The 19,595-nt window shown below is 36.8% G+C and overlaps 1 protein-coding gene across 3 annotated transcripts in view; it reads right to left on the bottom strand.

Annotated features, from left to right (window-relative positions):
* CPNE4 (copine 4) overlaps positions 1-19,595 on the bottom strand; it is a 189,736-nt gene that overhangs the window by 30,674 nt on the left and 139,467 nt on the right. For all 3 annotated transcript variants that reach the window (XM_008933532.4, XM_018075700.2, XM_018075699.2), the window contains 3 exons: positions 13,531-13,617; positions 12,880-12,939; positions 7,378-7,511 (listed from right to left, as the gene is read on the bottom strand). In XM_008933532.4, the coding sequence (XP_008931780.1) occupies positions 7,378-7,511; positions 12,880-12,939; positions 13,531-13,617 (281 nt within the window). The remainder of the gene's footprint in view (positions 1-7,377; positions 7,512-12,879; positions 12,940-13,530; positions 13,618-19,595) is intronic.

The following is a 19,595-nucleotide window of genomic DNA, read 5'->3' as shown; positions in this document are numbered from 1 at the left end:
AAGAGAAATTGTTCCTTTATGCACATCTACTTATTATTTACAGATGTCTAGTCTTTACAGCAGTAGGTGGCATGAAATTTTTGCAGGGTATTGTACTTCACATCATTTTCTTCAGAAAGGAATTTTGACCGAGAAATCCCAACAGTACCAGTCTGCACAGCTGTAGAAAATGTCAAGTACTGCACAGACCAATGCTCTTCCTCAGAGGAGATTTCAACATGAATTGAGAAATAGTAAAGACTGCATGGAAAAGCCATGTTCAGATTTTGATGTATCTGCCAGTTGACAGAATGAAACAGAGGTCCCAGAAAACCATTTGGAGGAAACTGCAGGTAAGCAGTTTCTTAGCAAAAGAAAATTGGGAGGGACTGTTTGTGACTGGTGCACTGGCATAGGAACTGAGTTCCTGGAAGAAGAGGCACCACAAAGAAGATGAAAAGATGAAAATTTCACAATGGAAAAGGCAGAGCTGTAAGAATTGACAGTATCTGCCCAGATAAAGGGCCTGCAGGTAAATACATACACACACACACAGCTACGAAGTCATCTCCCCAACATGGTTATGATTCTTGGTATAAAAAGTGGTTGTTGTAGAAACCCCTGTGTGGCAGTAGTCTGCAAATACAGGTTTTGCATAGCCAAATACAGACTATGTTTTTGTATATATCATATAATTGTGCCAGTCTAGGTCCTCAGTCATTAAATACAAGGATTTTCAATCCAATTTGATGACTGAAAGTATTAGCAATTCCTTTTCACCAGTGAAGTTCTAGTCCTGTGTTATCCAAACACTTCAGAATATGTTTACCTACATCTGAGCTTATTGATAAACATAAGCCACAAGTTTTTCTGTACAGGTTACTGTTTTTCTATTTTTATTCTCTTGTATGTCTATGCAAATTTGGTCCTACTAAAGCACTAAATAAAAGGGTTCATGTCTTTTCCCTCAAGGTTTTTAAACTTGTTTAGATATGCTAATCAGCTTTTTTGCTTAACAGCCTCCAGAAAGGTTGTTTCTTTAATTAAAGTGATAAAGGGAGATATTAATAATTAAGCATATTTTTATTTATTGATCTGCATGAGTAGATAAAATTTTAACATCTCTACATTTTAGCAGCTCTATGTAGGGATTTCATGAAATATTTAATGTCACATATAGTGCCAGTTATTCTGTGCATCATTCTTTTGCCCCAGTTTTAATTAACTACTACTATACCACTATCTCAGTCAAAGCAAGTTTCTGCTTTTCTCCTTGTGTCAGGAAAAACTGTCTCAAGGTATTTAATACAGATCCTTCCTGCCATGGTAACTTTCTGAGTCTTCATCCACAAACCCAGACATGGCTTCAGGATGAAATGACGTGTTAAGTAATTCTTGGGGATGAGGTTCTGGTTGCTAAAGCAGACAACAAGCTGTAAACTCTGGAATCTCTTTCCACTAGAGCCTTAATTGAAACCACAGTATTTAAGTATGGACTGATACTTGTATTTGGGACTGATGCACTGATTTATATATGACTTCCATAACATGTACTGCATTTCACATACCTTGCCCTATTTCTCCTCCCTAACTGCCCTCTGCTGGTACCTCAGAAAATGTGTTTGTGGGACAGCTGGACCTTTCACTGGACTTGTGTTTCATCACTTCTTGGATCTACACTGAAAGGGACGTGCTGGACTGGGAACCTTTGACTTTCTATTTTCTCCTTTCATTTTTTCCCCTTCTAAAATTTCAAGTGCACTTTACTGCATGAGGGAAGGAAGGTCTCACATACAGTTTTCAATCATAGTGAACGTACTTGCTTAGGCCTAAAATATAAAGAAGAAATCCTACAGAGCAATCTTTGCACCTACTCAGCAACTGCTGCAATTCATTGTTTGCAGAAGCTAATGTTGCAACTCAGGCTGACTTCAGATTCTTCATATCTTTCGTGGAATGTGGCCCAGTTTCTAAATTTTATATTCTGAAGTATTTTGTAGAGCTCTACACATAAATAATTTCTGCCCTTTGCAGGAATAATGTATTCTTTGCTCATTAGTGGCCTTTGCGGAGGTTGCTAGTCAAGTGTGTTTTACACAAGCAGTTTATTTGCTAACATATGATCTCAGTGTGAATGTCAGTTTTGAGGAGCTACTTGGGGATTTAGAGTTAAAGAGGTTATTTGCCTAAATGAAAAAAGTATCAGGAAACATTTTTATCTTCCATGTGTTTCAAGGGCCCTTTAACTGAAGAAAAATCTACAGTACCATTAAGAGTGAATAAAAAAAATAGGAATTTAAAATAATTAAAAACTAATTTTTGAAATAGATTTTGAATACGAGTAAGATGAAGACCAATTCTGTTACATGATTTTACAAAACTATGTGGCCAAACATACGGAATCACGAGTTGAGTGCTTAGATCAGAATGGGCATGGCCTATCAGGAATGGAAAGTTCCACAAATAACTAATGCAGTAGATGCTTAAAAGCATTTGATAAAATACATCTAACCTTTGTCTTTTTCAAGGTATGAGTATTTACTTGACTACACAAAAGCTGATTCTCACATGTTTGTGAATGCTTTTTATTAATCCAATGAAGAACTCTAAATGTATGCACAAACATAAAACTATGTCTAAAAAAAATCATTAAAATCATCCAGGTACATGGGAGGCACTGAGCATTTGGGTGTGAGGTGAACAATTAACAAAAAAGTTCAAATTCAGTAAAACTGAATCAATTCCATCTCAGTGCCACCTGTATTTTGCATAATTCCTTAGTGTTTGCTTGAGTCAGACTTTATTCAATGGGATTAGATAATAAGCTCTAGTGTCTTGATGAATCAGAAGTTTTAATTCAAAGATAAATATTTAATGTAATATAATGAGATTCATAATAAGCACAAGCAAAAGAAAAGCTACTAACTGCAGAAATCAGATTTCAAAGTCAGGAGCAGATTTGCAAGTCCTGCCATGGGCTTCACCCACAATATCATAATTAAAACCTGTAATAATGTAAGATCATCTAGGAAGTATTTCAGCCTTTAGCATTGTGTACATGTAAAGCATTTATTCTTACAAACAAGCTATTTACAGTCCCACTTCAGACCTTTTTCCTTTGATGGAAACAGTAATCACTGCAGAATGAAAGATGAGCTACACTCATGGTTAGTTGCTTGTATTCCAGCAGTGGTAAAACAAATCATTAAGATCAAAGGACCAGCCATTTTAATAAACTGTACACTGTTGTTATTGTGACATATGGCTTTGTTCTGCCAGAGGGAAGGTATAAAACAGCACAAAAGAGAAATCAATTTTTTTTACTCAATGGCTCAGTGTTAACAACAAATATTATATAAGTATATATAATTCCTATATGTTATATGCATACCTATATATTAATACACAGTGGAACTCTAGTTGTATATACAAAGAGGTAGGTCAGGTCCTGACTTGCAGTTAGGACATGGCCAGACCTTATGCTGGGACACAGTGGAAAGTAAGTGCTCCCTGACTCCCCAGTTTATTCATAGGTTTCTCTGGCTTACAAAATGGTGTTGTTGTTCCATACTGAGCAGGGGACCATTTTATGATTCAAATGAAAAGTATATGGGGAAGAGCTGCCACGGAGAATAGGACACATTCAAAATTATTATTATGTAACTTGGAGAGTTTCATGTCTTTTATAAGCTTTTGGTCACAGTTCTTTTATTTCAGCTGATGAATGAGTTTGCTTTTCCTCATATCTGGGTATTCAACCAGTAAAGATGCATGTCATCTACCTTTTGAAAACAGCATTCTCTTGAAGGGGTCTCCACCAGGCTCCAAAACAAATGGCCAAAACCATTGTTCAGAGTTGTTGAAGGTTAGAAGCTCCAAGTCAGCACAAAGAGTTAGATGTAACCTCATCTGCCTTAAGTACACTCGCTAACTCATTGTTCAAAACATGTAGAGTGAATATATGCATATTTAGTAGTGATCAACTGATTTTTCAGGATCCTGGCTAAGCTGATATTCCTGGTCACCAGAAATCATTTGATTTGAATTCTGACCCAGAGAACTCAATACAGAAATTACCAAGGTAAAAAATAAATATGAAATGATCCTTTAAACATTAAACACTTCAGTGCCCTGTGATTTTCATAATTTTCACGTGTTTCTCTATGCTAGAAAATGGTGGAGTAGACTTGCACAATTTGAAGGTAAAATTATACCAGTGATATAATTCTTAATATAAAAGAAAGCTTCTGAAAATGTTTAAACAGAAACATGTATTTTTCACTTATTGCTTCATGAGGTCATGTTTAAACATTCATGAGTCATTTATCTTAAAATAAATTCTTCTTCATGGACCTGTCTGATTATTTTACCAAATATTTTTAATAAGTTTTTAATGTGTTTTCCCCTTTCTAGTATTTCTAACTACATGTTAGAACCTAATTTCTTAAAACTAATGGATGTTCCTCCTTCCATTATGATCCCTTTCTGCTGTTGCTTAGCCACTGATTATATCACCTAGACACTTTATCTTCTCTTTTATGAAAAATGTTGTTATAGCCTGAAACAATTCCACCATAAAGATAAAGTACTAAGTATTTTGTGCAGGTGAATAGCTCTTCCATTTCCCATACCATTATCAGATTGGCCTATTCCTATAGGACTGCAGCATTTCTACAGTCAGGATATAATCAACATCTCTTTCTCATTCTCTGAATATTGCTGATAAAAGAATGAATCTTATTCCTTCACGCTTAGCTAGGCAAAACGGTGCTATTTATTTAACTGTTTCAGGAATCTCTGAACCATACAGATAAACTGGCTTTTGGATGAGCAGGGTTTATTCCACTGTATCAAGGGATGTGAGGCACCACTTAATTTGGAGCATTAATTACTTAGATACATTATATTGTGGTGATATGTACAGAAACATAAATTATGAGAAGACTTGGCTTGATTGACAGAAATAACTAGATTATATAAAGAAAAAATATGCATTTTGAGTACTGAGTCTTGAATATTACTTGCCAATCCAATTCCTCCCAAAATACAAATAAATTGAATGCTTCCAATCAAAGAAGTACTTTAATTAATAACCACAGGCCCCTTTTTATTTTTTTTTCAAATTTAAAAAAGCAACCTGTTGGTATATAAGTAGTGAAAGTACTAAAGTACTTAACACTCTACAGCTGTGCTCCTGGAATGCAAAAAGCATTACAAACAACAGATTTTACTTCATTCAACTATTCTTTCATTTGATTCAAATATATTAATCCTGAGACCCAGTGAAAACCACTCCATTTTCCTTGGTTTGGATTGAAATCAGCCAGTTCCACCTATCTGAGATATTTGATGGGTATAAAACTTCAGGTAAGAGCACTGCCATCTGTGTGGTCTTATATTTTAATCTTACTAAAGACATGCCACACAATGCAACTGATTGCACTCTGGCTCTAAACAGCCCTTAGGTTAAGCAAGTCCTTCTTTTCACCTCTGGCTGATCTTAATCTGGAATAGAAATCCTGCTCCATTATTTGAAGCACAACTGGACTCAATGGAGCAGTTATGGATCTGTGCCACATTTCAGATTTTTACTGATATTTTTATACTTTTTTAATTGCATATATGAAAGATTTGTTTTGTAGGTCATATGTGCTCATACATCTTAAGGCTGCCACTCAACACTATAAAGTCCAATACAGAACTTGTAGATCATTTTTGTGAAGGTCTGCTCCTCTTAATTTCTTTCCTTCTTTTGAAAAATTTTAAGTTCTCATTTCCAATTTGCGGGATTCAAAATGTGCAAGTATAAAGAAAAGGTCCTTACGTGAAGTTTTGATCAGAAAGCACTGACTATGTTGAATCAACTTGTCCATGGGAATATATTTACAGTGTCATAACTTGAGAACTTGTACAGGTCAAATACATGCCAGAAAGGTGACATTTCCCAAGGGAAAGAACTTCTGACTTTTGTTCAGCCCTAGTCCATAGCTCATACAGCCTTAGTTGTGCTGATTAGCATCAATAGGCATTTTCTGCAGCACAATAGAACAGAATGATGCTGATGATTTCATTTAAAAAATAACTGACTATTATTTTTTTTTTACTGATTGAAATATATTGAGAGAAGAATTCTGATTTGGGGTTAATATTTCTGTATAGGAAGGACCGTGCCACTTAACTATTAACTAAAAAATACACCTTAAGTGATAAAATAAAAAATTCTGTGCGAATAAACCAGGCCATTTTATTCCTTTCCCTTTTTTGAAGTATATTAATCTCTGAATTATTGCTAATAATTACTAAATTCCTAGATAGTTACTGGGGAATTATCAGCTCGCAATAAAATATTGATTTTCTCGGACTTATTGACTAAGTTTGACCATCAAATTCTTACAGAAATTGTATCAGGATAACATTTTCCTTATTATTCTTTGAGAAGACATCTCATTACCATGCAAATGGAAGTGCCTTTGAGCAGACTAATTGGTATATGCGACATATAAAGGCTGAAGTCACTCCACAATTTATACAGAAAGTATAACTGAAATTTGACTGCAAATACCATTGTTTTCTTGAGATTTGGTATTTACACATAGCAAAGTGGGAGGTGGATATCTATTACATATGCAAAGATTAGAAAGAAGAGTTGTGTAAGATACTATGCCTCACCACCAGAGAAAGAACATTTAAGGAAATGCATTTGGTAATTAGATTAATAATACACAATTAATTTGATAGAAGCAGGCAGCCTATTTGAAAGCAACAGAAGTAAATAATGTAATCAAAGCATATTTGGTCCAATTCCCTGCATTTGTTTATTTATTTAAAGGCATGTTTTGTACACACATTATCACTACCTTTTAATATTTATTTTAGAAGAGAGTGCAATAGTCAACAGGCCAGAACACTGAAAAAGACCATGTGTTTACTTCTAAGAATAGACATGGTCTGTAAGCAGTTTAGGCAGCTTCAAATTCAGTTTCGGACACAACTTCTCAGGAACACTGTTCTGTAGGATGGGATACAAAGAGACTACCAAGTGTATCAGAAAGGATGCTACCAGCATCTGTGACACAGTCTTCAAGTTGATAAACTCGAACACATAGACACAGAAAAATCCACTCCAACATGTAGTTTTAGCATGTGAATACAAACGTGAACCTTAACACACAAATCAGCCAAACTGCCAAGAACTGTGCCTTTCTTTATCATGAAGCTAATCTAAACTCACTGTCACTCTCAAAAGCAGGTCAAGCTAGACTAATCTTTCTGATGTGCAGTCATTCTTCTTAAGTGCCTAAACATGGAGCTTCTGCAGCCAGCCACAAGGCAGTCATTGATTTCATACTGTGAAAACACTTTCTAAAGACAACTCTGTAATCAAATGTGGTTATTTACCTGTCATAGTCTTGGCAAATCTCCCCAACAGCTACCAATGCTTTCAAATACTCATTGGGTTGATAGGGGTGGATGTAGTGCAGTGAGCAGCTGTTCCTAGGATCACCATTTGATGCAGTGAAATCTATAGCTACCTGGAAAAGAAGAAAAGTCAATGTCTTGCACAGCTCTTCTGAGCATATCCACATCAACCACATATCTTCACCAGAAACAGTTTGCTGTAGAGTCTGCAGCCTTAAAGCAAAGGTCATTTTACAGTGTACTTAATCAAATTTGTAGTAGGATAGTACTGATAAATATATTTAGAAGCAAATGACAGTTTATAAAATAAGAGCTAATAAAACTAAAATGGCACAATTAGAAAAAAGATTGCCTGCATTGCTATTCTATGAGGGAAAACATTTTCTAATACAAATGAATCAAATTAACTATCTCTAGGTTCTCATATTAATTAAATTATTCCAGCTAAGGTGATGTTCAGTACATAAAAGCTTAGCAGCAAAAACATCCCTGGAGAGTTAAGGGTCCTAGTAAAACTATAAATTAAAACTAAAATTAGGGGCATTTCTTAGCTTTTTAATCCTTACTGTGGCTGTAGTAGTAGATATTGCCTGTCTGGTATTTTTTTGTCTTCAAAATGTCTAAGCATTAAATAATTAACCCTCCCAATTTCACAGTTGATAGCAAGCTTAAATGTAAGCTGCAGTGTAAAAACAAAGCTTGAATCCTACACAGTTTTTTTTTTGTTGTATGAAAAAGCTTAGAGAACATTGTGGGAAGCAGTCACGGCAAAAGCAAATATTAATGAATCCTCTTAAAATTAATTTCTCCCTTTTAAAATGCTCTTTATACTTCTCACTGAAGATGTACTCTGGCATGCATTTTCCTCTGATATGACCGTCATGGATCAGAAAGTCCTCTGCTGATATTTTAATGCTGCTTTATAGGAATTCCTAAAAGGAGTTGTTTAGGAATTCCTAAACAAGAATCCTAAAGTGTTTCATAGAGGGAAAAAATTTACAAAATTTCAAAATTTCCTTGTGATTTTTGCCAATAGCCTGTTCCTCTAAAAAACCCATTGCACCTGAATATTCAATAAACAAAGGCACAGAGTTCAGTTTTCAGTTTTACAGTGTAGCTGAAAGGTAAGAAAGGGTCTTGCTGAAGCCTGCAAAAAGAACTCTGAAGGCCCAGCTTGCCTTTGCAAATGTGCAGCTTCCCCAGCTGCAACCTCTGCTTGGCACAGGGAACACTATTTTATGCAGCTCTAAAATGAAAATGAAATTATATTTTCATGCTGCCTCCAAAAAATTACACAGTCCTCCTGAAACTTATTTTTTGTAGCTAAAAAGTAAAAGGGAAATATCATAGTAGGTCAACAAAACATGGTTTTCCCTCACTGTTCCTGATATTCCACCTCTATCTCTGAAGAAACTGGCCTCTAATTAGTTTGGAAATCCCTTTATTGCCTTGATCAACTATGAACTCCCAGCACCTCACCACATTCAGTCAGGAGAGATGAGCTTTTCGGCGTGCAAATAAAGTAACCCTTCACCACTGCTTCCTACTCACTATTCAGTCACCGAGGCACTGAGTTTGTTTTCCATAGAGATTTTTTTCCAAAATTATAGCTTGATTTAACTTGAATAAATCAATGGGAAACCTCTCACGCCTGCACTTGTGAGTGTACGTAACTAAGAAACACTACATGTACGTATCCAAGAAAGAGATACTACTGGTTCGTGAAACCTAAGGTAAATCCAGGGATGCTTCTATGGACTAGCTTAGTTTTGGGATACTTATTTGTTAAAAATCTTACTAAAAGTATGCACATTTTCTTAAAAATATGTATATTTTTTCTAATACTAATTCAACCTTAAATTTGATCATAGAAGGTGCAAAAATGTCACTGTATGATAGAGAAACAAAGGGTATTCCTGTAAAGTTGTTTAAAGTATGTGTTTTTACTGATAATCTCAAAAAGCTAAAGCACTTTAGCAAGACTTGAGTGATACAGCAAACAAAACCGGACAAGTCTTCCTTCATGGCTGTTAGCCATGGCTAAATGCTTTGGAAATGAAAACAAGAGCACAGTGTAGGAATCAGGAGTGGGTTTCATGAGCTTGGAAAAAAGCTTGTGGCTGGTGTTTGGGAAAGAAAAAACACTGCCTAGAACAAGCTTCCTTTTGGAAATGGTCATTGCAGTAGAGGTCTGTTGATAAGTAAAAAAAATTCCTAATTTCCTGTGATGAAGCATTTATGAATGTTTGTACTTGGATGCAGTGTGCTTGAATTTGATCCAACTCTCTGTTTGACTCCCAAGGGGAGGACTTATAAGAAAGATGAACGCTGCTGTAACTTGCCATAGTTCCAAAATAACAATGCAGAGCTCTGCTCTTTTAGCATTATCCAACAGTACCAAGGTCTTGTGTAAATACACAGGATAAGGATTTGTAAAAGTAAGTGCCCATATCACAGAAGTTATGTTAATCTTACAACTGAATTTATCTTTTGGGCAGCAAAGTAGGAATCTTTCTTACAGTGTGTACATTTGGTTTTTATCAGTGTATCTTTAATGTATCAGTTCCAATGTATCAGTCATCTTCCACAGCTAAATAAGAGCATAACTGGGGGGGGTTTCCCTCAGCCTTGTAAAAAGGTGATTTTCATTACACTGAAAACATCCCACATAGCTGGGACCTCCTGCTAGATCTGTCCGCAACAAATCAGCCTGCCCAGTACCTTGACCTGCCTGATAGAGCATCTGTCCAATCTATCTTTCTATTACAGTTCCTTTTATGCATGTTACACATCCTTTCTGCTGTATTTCCCAAAGTGATGAAAATGTCTTCTGACTACAGACCCATTTGCACTGCCAGCTTCTGAACATTTCTTCTGCAGCGGGGAACACTGTCTGATAAGAGATACAACGTTTGGCAATAACTAGGGCATAAAAATAGAGGACTGGAATCAGCACTATTGATCTCTACAGATAAAAGCTTCTTAATAACTGGTTTTAAAGCAAACGAAAAGTTTACTTTCGTTTTTCAGAGACATTCTAGCTAACTACAAACCATGTTCCTACAATAGATGTACAAAGTATCTGAAGAACAGCATGATGTTACCAAAGCTTTCATTATTGCCTTAAATTAGGAGGTACATCCTACTATAGCTTTTTATTATCAAATGTGTGCTTAGCATCCCAGTTTCCCTCCCTCAACAAGTGCCCTTTCAAATCACAGTTGTATCATACTGCCTGTACACAGCATGAGCTCAACAGAAATGTCATTAAGACAATGACAACAACAATACATGTACCAGGAGAGTTTCAAACAATCCCAGATGCATTCTTGTTAAAACAAAACAATAGAAATCTGGGAAAGTAAAAGGAATAGGCCTCCTCTATTTCAGTGGTCTGAATTAATCAGATTAGGGCTATGTGAAAAGGAGATTATATGATGTGTGCAGAAAGCAAGGGAGCATGGAATATCTCCCCTGTAGGCTGCACCCTTTTGCTTCAGTGGCCACGGGAGAGCCTCTGATACATTTCTGGAAACAGCAACAGATCTCATAACCAGTCATTTTTGACTGGTGCAATCATGTTGAGGAGGAAGGAAAATATGCAGAGTCAGTTTGTGATGATCTTTAGGTAGAACCACTTGGTTATGCATGTAGAGATCTATAGGCACAGAGATGTCACAATGGCTTCCCCTGAGTCTGTATAAGTTGAAAATTGATAGCGGTGAGTTTACACAAGACAGTAGCTGGTGGATTTACCACTGAGGGCAACAGTAATTCAGGGATCTCTGTGGTTCACAGTATAATGAATCTTTCATGTTTCCTTTATGCCCTCACAACCCACCTTTGTAGATGAGTTTACCTAAGCTTCCTATTACCAATTGTTTTGTTTCATTTCAGTAAAGTGAAATACAGTAAAATATAGTAGAAGCAATACTATCCACTTTAACCCATTTATGCCACCACTTTTAAACTCGTGGTTCACAGCCTACTAATAGGAAACCTGTGACAAGCAAATAAAAGGCAAGCAAATTGCCACAACCCTCCAGTGCACTGTGTAAGAACTTGCTCTTCCATTGGAAAACATTTAGAAGGAATCAAGAAGAGTTTGAAAAGCACAGTTGTAACTTAATATGTAAATCCCTAGACACTTTCTAATGGTTGAAGTGCTCCTGGCTTGAGCTAGAATTGTAGGAAATGCATATTATATCTTTGCATGTGCCTAAGTACATGTTCTGATTAGAAAAGGCTTTCAGATATTACTTGAAGACATAAATGTCTTTCTGCTAATGACCTTGAACGCAATTGATGATTGAGTTCTTCCAGTCATATTTTTAGGGAGGAAATGCCAGGAAAGACAAATTAAAGAGGTTTCCAGGGACTGGCAAGTTTCACATTTGGAGGAGAAATGTGCATTGCAGGCATGTGGGGATAAAAGAAGTCGCTGGGTAAGGCAGGGAGGTAATGACACAGGATGCTTTACTTGAAAGAAGACAACTAGAAAGATCTTTGAGCACTACAGTAGGTATTTCCTTCAAAACCAGAGACAAGGTCCTCAGTTCTGGGTGTTATCCAATGAGTCTGTGATATGTACAGGCAAAATGCATGTTTTACACCTCAAAAAGCTGACCTGTAAGCAAGAAGACAATCCACTACAATACCTGCTGCTGTTGCTGGAACTTTCTGTTGGGAAAAAATAAAAAAAAGAATTCTTTTTTTTTTTCCAAATTTTTTTGGAAAATGAAGACTTGTCTGGAAAAAGTGAAATAGAACATTTTAGGAGCATCCAATGTCTGATATTTGATATGTGGGAGCAAGTATGAGACAGATACTTGCAAGGCAGAGTGCTACAGGAAAATGAAAGATCTCCGGAAGAAGAATATAACCTTGCTGCAATAGACTTTAGCACTGTAGCTGATATGGATTAGAAGTCACATAAACCAGACTGCAACTCAGCCACAATCTGTATTCCTATGCTGTGGGAAAGACTGATATATTATATTAATTATATTTGCTATATTCAAAATTAAAAAATAATTCCAAAATCAAACCACACAGCATTAAATGTTTCTCAAAATTATTAATTGGAAATGCAAAATATTATATTTCTGTTTATGAAGAGCTCTGCAAATAATTTTATCCTGTTTCTTGAACTCAACAGCTTCTGATTTGCTCTGAATTACTACTGTGTCCCCCTGTAGTGCCATCTTACTGTTGGTAGCTATGGCTGAGGTATGAAGCACCAGGATTTACCCCAGGCTGACAGAGAGAGGACCCTGGCTGGACTGTCTCTCTGCGTGTATGGCATCATGTGAGGGAAAGCAATTTGCTTTAATGGAGGACTAATTCTGAAAAGGAAGACTGGCCCTTAACATATTCTGCAAGAAGACCTTAATAACTTACTAAGGACTCCGTGAAAGTAATGAAGTGGTATCTATGGGGATTCCGTTTCTTTAAAAGAAATTAGAGAAGTAAGACACTTACTGTGAACTGTATTTGGCAGCCTCCCATGATATAATCTAAGAAAGAATGCATCTTGTGGATCTGCAGACAAGAAAGCAAGACATTCAACTTAGCTGTGTACTGATAAAACATCAGAAAGCTGCCTGAAAAAACAATAAATTGGAAGGATGAGGGGGACCACCTGAAAAATAAGTTAAAGGAAGAAATCATTAGACATAGTTTGAGACAGAAACAAAAATATAAACAAGAGAAAATATTAAAATTCTAAAAAAAGGAAAATTTGCATAAAAAGTAGAACCAAGCTCTTCTTTTCAGTAGGAATTCAGTGGAAATTCTGCTGTTGATTTAGAAGGAACAAGAGCAATTTTGTAGAAATGATAGAAGGACTAAAAGGGAAACACACAAAGTTGGCAAGTCTTTAGGGGTAAGAGTTTAGTACTGCCTTCTCCATTGCACAACAGCAGGGATAGGACAAGAGAAATAAAACAGGAGAGCTGGGGACAGTCAGCTTACTTTTGAGATTCAAGTCCTTGTTTTTACTTTTTGTAGAGGATCAGTTTCCATTGTTATCCTACAGGCATTTCCACTTTGTTTTCTTGTTTCCAACCACCATTAAAGTATATCATTGAGAGCTTAGTACAGAAACAGCCAAAGAGTAAAACATATATTTACCTTGCACTGGTTAAGGATGACAATGCCTGAGTTCTTGTAATTCTTCTTCTTTGCTTTGTACTTGGGGTTAATGCATTCCCATTGTACCTGTGAAAAATAGCAGTCACTCTTTGAAGGAAAATTTATGTACAAATTGAAGTAATTAACAAAAATTGCACTGTCTGATTTCCACAGTTGACTAAATCATAACAAATAATGGTACACAGAGAGGAAGAAATGAAAACTATTAACTATGCAGAGGATGATCTTAATAGAAAAACGCCCAGGGCAAATATCAGTCTTTGCGCATATACAGGTAGACACGGCACTAAAAAAGATACACAGATTCATTTGTTGTCATCTTCCAGTCTTGTAGGTTCAGGTGTTACATAAGCAAGATTGATGATCTTTTGAGATCATTTAAGAGGAGAAAAAAAGAGGAAACTTAACACTTAAGTGAAAATACTGGAGGGAGCAACCTAATGCATTGTATTAGCTACAAAACTGCTGGCACAGTAACACTGGGGTTTTGTATTAAACTCAAGACTGGAGAAATTCAGATCAATGGTTTGTCTCGCTTTTTCTTGCAAGAGAGCAACAGTTTCTTCTATAAGTCTGACAGCAAAATAAAAAGTTAAGAAAACCACTAAAAATTGCACAAAGATGTAGATAACTAACTACTGATACATTTGAAAATTATTCCTAAGAATATAATAAAATCCCTTTCTGAAAATTTTCTCATGGTTTTATTTACAAATAGTCAGTTTTACAGCAAAAGAGTCCTACCTTGTTACTGAAATACATGGTCTTGCTCTCATCATGACATCTCTCAGGTTCATAATAATTTCCATTTCAAATGTTCTGCCTTCCTCTGGTTTCAGGTAGATTGATTAGGTTCAAGCTTTCAGACCCTCACCTCTAGTATCTACAATATTATTCACGCCTCCTACTGCAGGAGTAAAATGTACATTTGCACATGCAAGTATCCATTGGCATTTGTACATACAGATTTTTATCTGTAAAGTGTTTCTAAATATGGTTAATAGCATGACTATTTTTTTCAGAGAGGTGTTTTTAAATGTGGGGAGAAAACATGATGCTGGGTAACATAAAGAACAGAACTCCAAAAGGAACCAGGATGACCTATTATCTAAAAATCCCTATTATGACATTTTGAAATGAAAGATATATATGTCTTAAGTGTTACAATGTTTTTCCTATAGTGAAAACCTTCTTAAGTGTTACAATACCTTGTCTATAATGAAGTTCATGTGATATATCTTACCAAAGTGTTTGAGCATGTAAAACTATTTTTACCTTATGAACAACCACAGCTATTTCACTGAGCTTCAAACCATTGCCTAACAGTAATTATTTGGATATCTAAGTATTTCAGACTTAGAGATTTTGTCAAACACCAAAAAAGGAAAGGTAAAATATATGGCTTTGCAGCAATATGAGACCATTTCTGCACAGGGGAGGAGGAGTATTTTCGTCACTGTGAACTGGAGACAGGTGACAGAGTGAAGAATGGGAAAAGACAAACTGTTCCAACTGCAGGAAGCACATCTGCTTGCTCTCCCAGCTCAGTTATTTGCTTTGTGAAACAAATTTTCCAACTGAGAAGACAGGCAGACACAGGGCCCCCATATTCAGGAAAAATCCTCCATAAATACTTTTCCTCTACTCAAGAGAAGCAGTCAGGCTTAAGAAATAAAAGCCCTTCTCTCCAAAGAAAGAGAGTACTCTGTGACACAGCACCAGAGTGCAATAAGCTCATATTTAGGAAAGCAATCTGACAGCAAGGCAGAAGCATTGCCCACTTGCATCTTGATATGTTGCTGTCTGGCAAAATGGTTTAACACACATTTGTCTGCTGGAAGCATTCCTATAGAGAAATTGCGCTGTCTGTAAATTATAAATAAACTGTAATATATCAAATAGAAAATAAAAGCAGGAGATGGGATTTGTGTTTCTCCCTTTGACACTGAAATACACTGGAGAGATCTTGTTGCTTTCCCCTGAAGATCCAAGGTGCACCTCCTTAATTTTAGCATCCTCCAACATGAATACTTGTTTAAACAAGGCCTGACTTATATGAAGCCATATACTATGCACATAATTTCTCTCATTGGGAAAAGGATTATTTAAGCCTGAAAAACATTATGTTCATGGTATGGGTATATGGACAAAGTTTACAATATGTAAGGACTAAAGTGGCACAAAACATTACTTCAGGGGAGAAAAAATCTGTGCCTGTGTCCAGCCTCTCAGGTTCCCTTTGCTAACTGTAAAATGCAATTATGAATGTTCCCCTATCTTGCAATGCATTTTGAGACATATAGATAACAATTCTGAGCAACTATCTAAAGCTCATTAAAATATTCTATGTGGAAGTCACTAACATCATTGACTGATAATAAAGCAAAGGGAAGAACATACTGGAAAATTTATAGAAAGTAGGAAAACAGAAAGAAAGAACAATTTTGCATCTATTAAATCTGTTGATGATCGTAAAAAGAAGGGAAAATAATAGGAGAGGAGGGAGAAGACATTTCCCCGTTCATAGGCTTAAGAAAGCCAATAAGACTGTATTACATAGAACTCAATCCTCACTTACCCACCAAGATCCAATTCTGACCTTGGTAATTCCCACAGTTCAAGCTAAAGATGTCACAAGCATCATTTGAAGGAAATTCCCTATACAGGTCTTATTATATCTCCAGCTTTTCTAATGAGAACAGAGCTCAGAATACAGCTCTAAGCAGGTAAGTAATATCGAGAAACAATTCTCAAATGTTTTGTTTGCACTGTGGGGCCAACCTCAATTTCCAGTCTGTTCCTACATTCCCAGTATTGATTTGGTATCTGACATTGTTTTTTATTGATTCATTTTTGCTCTTAAATTAAGTTTTCAGTTGAAAGGAAACTAATGCAAGAGTCTGCAATCTGACACTAATGGCAAACATTGTGAAGTTTGGATTCGTCATTCTAAAAGTCACTTAGCATTTCCTCCAAATGCCTGACAGCTCTAGGCTATGCAAGCTCTTTCCCTGTCAAACACAGTGAATCTGAAACAGAAAGCAACCTGGTTTTGACCTATTTCTTGTTAATTTAAGTAATGGTGCAAATGTTGGTAATGAAATCCCAAGACTATACTGTGTTGGTGTTTCTTTTATACCCTGAAAGTTAAACCACTATGGGGAGAATTTCTGAATATAAACCAAACTCCATTCAGCTATTCTTCAGAGTCAGTAAACTAATGCTGATACCTGGAAGGTCCTAATCCTCTTGTGGCTGTGATGATGAGACACAGATCCCTCAATGGGAGATGTTACTCTCTGCAGTGAAGGATGCTGCCTTTCTAAACATCCTTACTCCTTCTCTTACCAAACATTCAGAAGAGAAAAAAAAGCAAACAGTGCAAGCACCCATGCCACACACCAGCAAAGGGAAGTGGAGGTGACTAAATGAAGGCAAAAAAATCCCCAAAATTTGGCCACTATGTGTCCATCAATAGCACAAACTACTCAGAGAAAGAACTGAGAGTTTCAGGAGAATTTCACGTACCCTAAGGCAAGAAAAATGACAGAGAACAGTTGCTTTTTCTGGGACACTGTGCCTGTACTGCACACTTGGACACTGGGTAGTCAGTCCTATGAGGAAAGGGCTAGAAAGCTGTGGTAAAGCTTGGGTTAGCATTGGCATGCTCTCTTTGCTTCCCTGCAATTCTTTTGTTTCTCTCTTATTCCTTCCTGTATAACTGCTGCAACAAATTGCATAGTTTAAAAATGACAAAGAAGGAACCACAGTCTAATGGACAGGGTAAAAAACCCCAATTGAAGGGAGGTAGCATTATATCTCTTTCTGATGCCTCAAGAAAAACAAGTCACTTTTAAGTGAACTGCATCACTTCCTGCCTGAAAGGCTAGTTCATTCCTGCCATCCCTCTAGGCAAGAGGAAAGGGTGGGTTTTCTTCCCTCTTTCTGTCCCAGAAATACATCCACCATGGGACAAGAGCTGCTTTTAATCACTATCAGAGGTCTCCTCCGGAAACTTGCCTCTGGGGAATGAAGTGCAACCATTGGTTGCCTCATCACAGGGATTTGGCAGGTGCCTGACATGGCTGCACCCTTCACTGAAGCCTCTGCTGCCCTGTCTGGGGCCAGCAGCAGCTGCTGATATTGCAGACAGCCCTGGGTGAACTTGGCTGTCTCCTGATAAAACTAGGCATGGAATTGTCTGTTGGTGTCAATAAACTCCTCGACCCGTTACCAAAGGCTTAAAGGTCTCACAGTTCTCTGAAGAGCTACCTGATGCAAAGGCTCTGAGTGAGGGTCATAGACAGTTACCTGGGCAAAGGGGGGAATCCAGTCCAGATCCCTTTGAGACACCATCCAATCTTGTGCACTTCAGCAGCTCTCCCCACCTCCCTAATAACACCCTGAACTTGTGGGAATGTCAATGGATATGGTAAGTACAGCAGAGTTTCTTCCTCCTCCTTCCTTCTGTGTGTGTGCATATGGACACGTGTCCCTTTTTTATGTAATGCAGGAACAGATTTTTCCCTTACATAACTCCCATGCTACATGGGAATCCAGGTGATTTCCGTCTTTCCCCCTGCACCCCTGGCCAAATCGCTCTGGCTTTATTGCTTCCATTAAAAAAAAAAAAAAGGTGACCTTTTTTTTCTCCTTTCAACTATGATAAGCTTTAATAGTATTTACATTTTTATAATCTCAATCTTTTTCTCTTCTTGTTCAAATATTTTTGATAGATTAATATTAGAACACCTTACAAAACTGTCACTGTACATACATATTAAAATATATATATTATACATATATTTGGAAAAAATCCTAAGACACAATAAACTCAAAGTATTTATTAGTACTTCATTTAAAAAATGTCACAGATAGGGATGGACTTACTGGGCTTTCTTGTGTTAAGATTATGGTGAAGGAGCAAATAATGAATTTTGGAATGGTAGAAAGTGTAAACAGAAGGTTTAGAAATCATAGAATCATCAGGGTTGGAAAAGACTAGCACCACTAAGTTCACCACTAAACCCTCGTTTATGCAATGACTACTTCAGATGTGCCCTTGAACAAAAGGATGTCTTTGGCCAATTGTTATGGTAGTCAGTATGAAAATAGGCTAGGTGTCAGAACATAACAGTCTGTGACCAAAAGGTAATTTTTATGGAAGGGAAACACACACCAAGTTATTATCCTGAGCTTGTCCATGATCAGGAAGTCTTCTTAAAACAGTGTGAACAGATTTCATCTGTCCCACCAATGAAAGACCAGCAAGGTTTCCCAGAATTCAGGCCTTTCAGTCATGGAGAAGCAACTGACACTATGAAGGACTCATAATTCAAGATTTGTGAATCTTATCCAAACCCTACCATATTTAGAAGAGAAGTTCATAAACTACTTATGCCAGCCCTGATCAAAAGATGCAGCTGGCAGTTTTATTCCTCTGACTGAAAGGAGTACTACCCGAAAAGCAATATTTTCTGGTCTCAGGCTATGAAAAGGTCTCTTCTAGGAACAAAGAACTATGTCTAACCTACCAATTTCCTCACCCATGTATAATTACATTTCTCTTATGTGGCCTTCCTTATCAGAAATACCTAGCAACACATCCACTTGAAGGGAAAAGACCTTCCTTCTCCTCTGTCATTCCCTCAAGGTTTACCATAACCCCTTTATTCAAAGCAAACACTCCATTGCACATGCTTTTTCTTTATGGAGACTAAAACTAAAGAAAAGAACCGACAAATGCTAATCACATTACTTAATGTTGCAGTAAGGTTGTTGACATATACTATGTATGAAGATGTTTTTATGGGGTGCACAGATAATGGCATATATTGCCTTTAGCAGCAATAGTTCTTTCTGTAGAACAGAGAAAAATGAGATAGGATGAGGGAGGGACAGAGAGATAGAGAAAGGACAGGGAAATTTTTTTCTGGATCCAGCCAAGTGACACGGCTTCCAACATGAATGACCTCTCCTGTAAAACACATGATCACTATATTTTTTCGGTAACATGTCATTTTCACCAGAATCTCCTCAAATTT

Source organism: Manacus vitellinus, unplaced genomic scaffold (genome assembly GCF_001715985.3).
Source record: "Manacus vitellinus isolate BGI_N305 unplaced genomic scaffold, ASM171598v3 scaffold_3_pilon, whole genome shotgun sequence".
Classification (NCBI taxonomy): Eukaryota; Metazoa; Chordata; class Aves; order Passeriformes; family Pipridae; genus Manacus; species Manacus vitellinus.
Note: the sequence above shows the minus strand (reverse complement) of the source record. Positions and strands in the feature narration are given on the sequence as shown.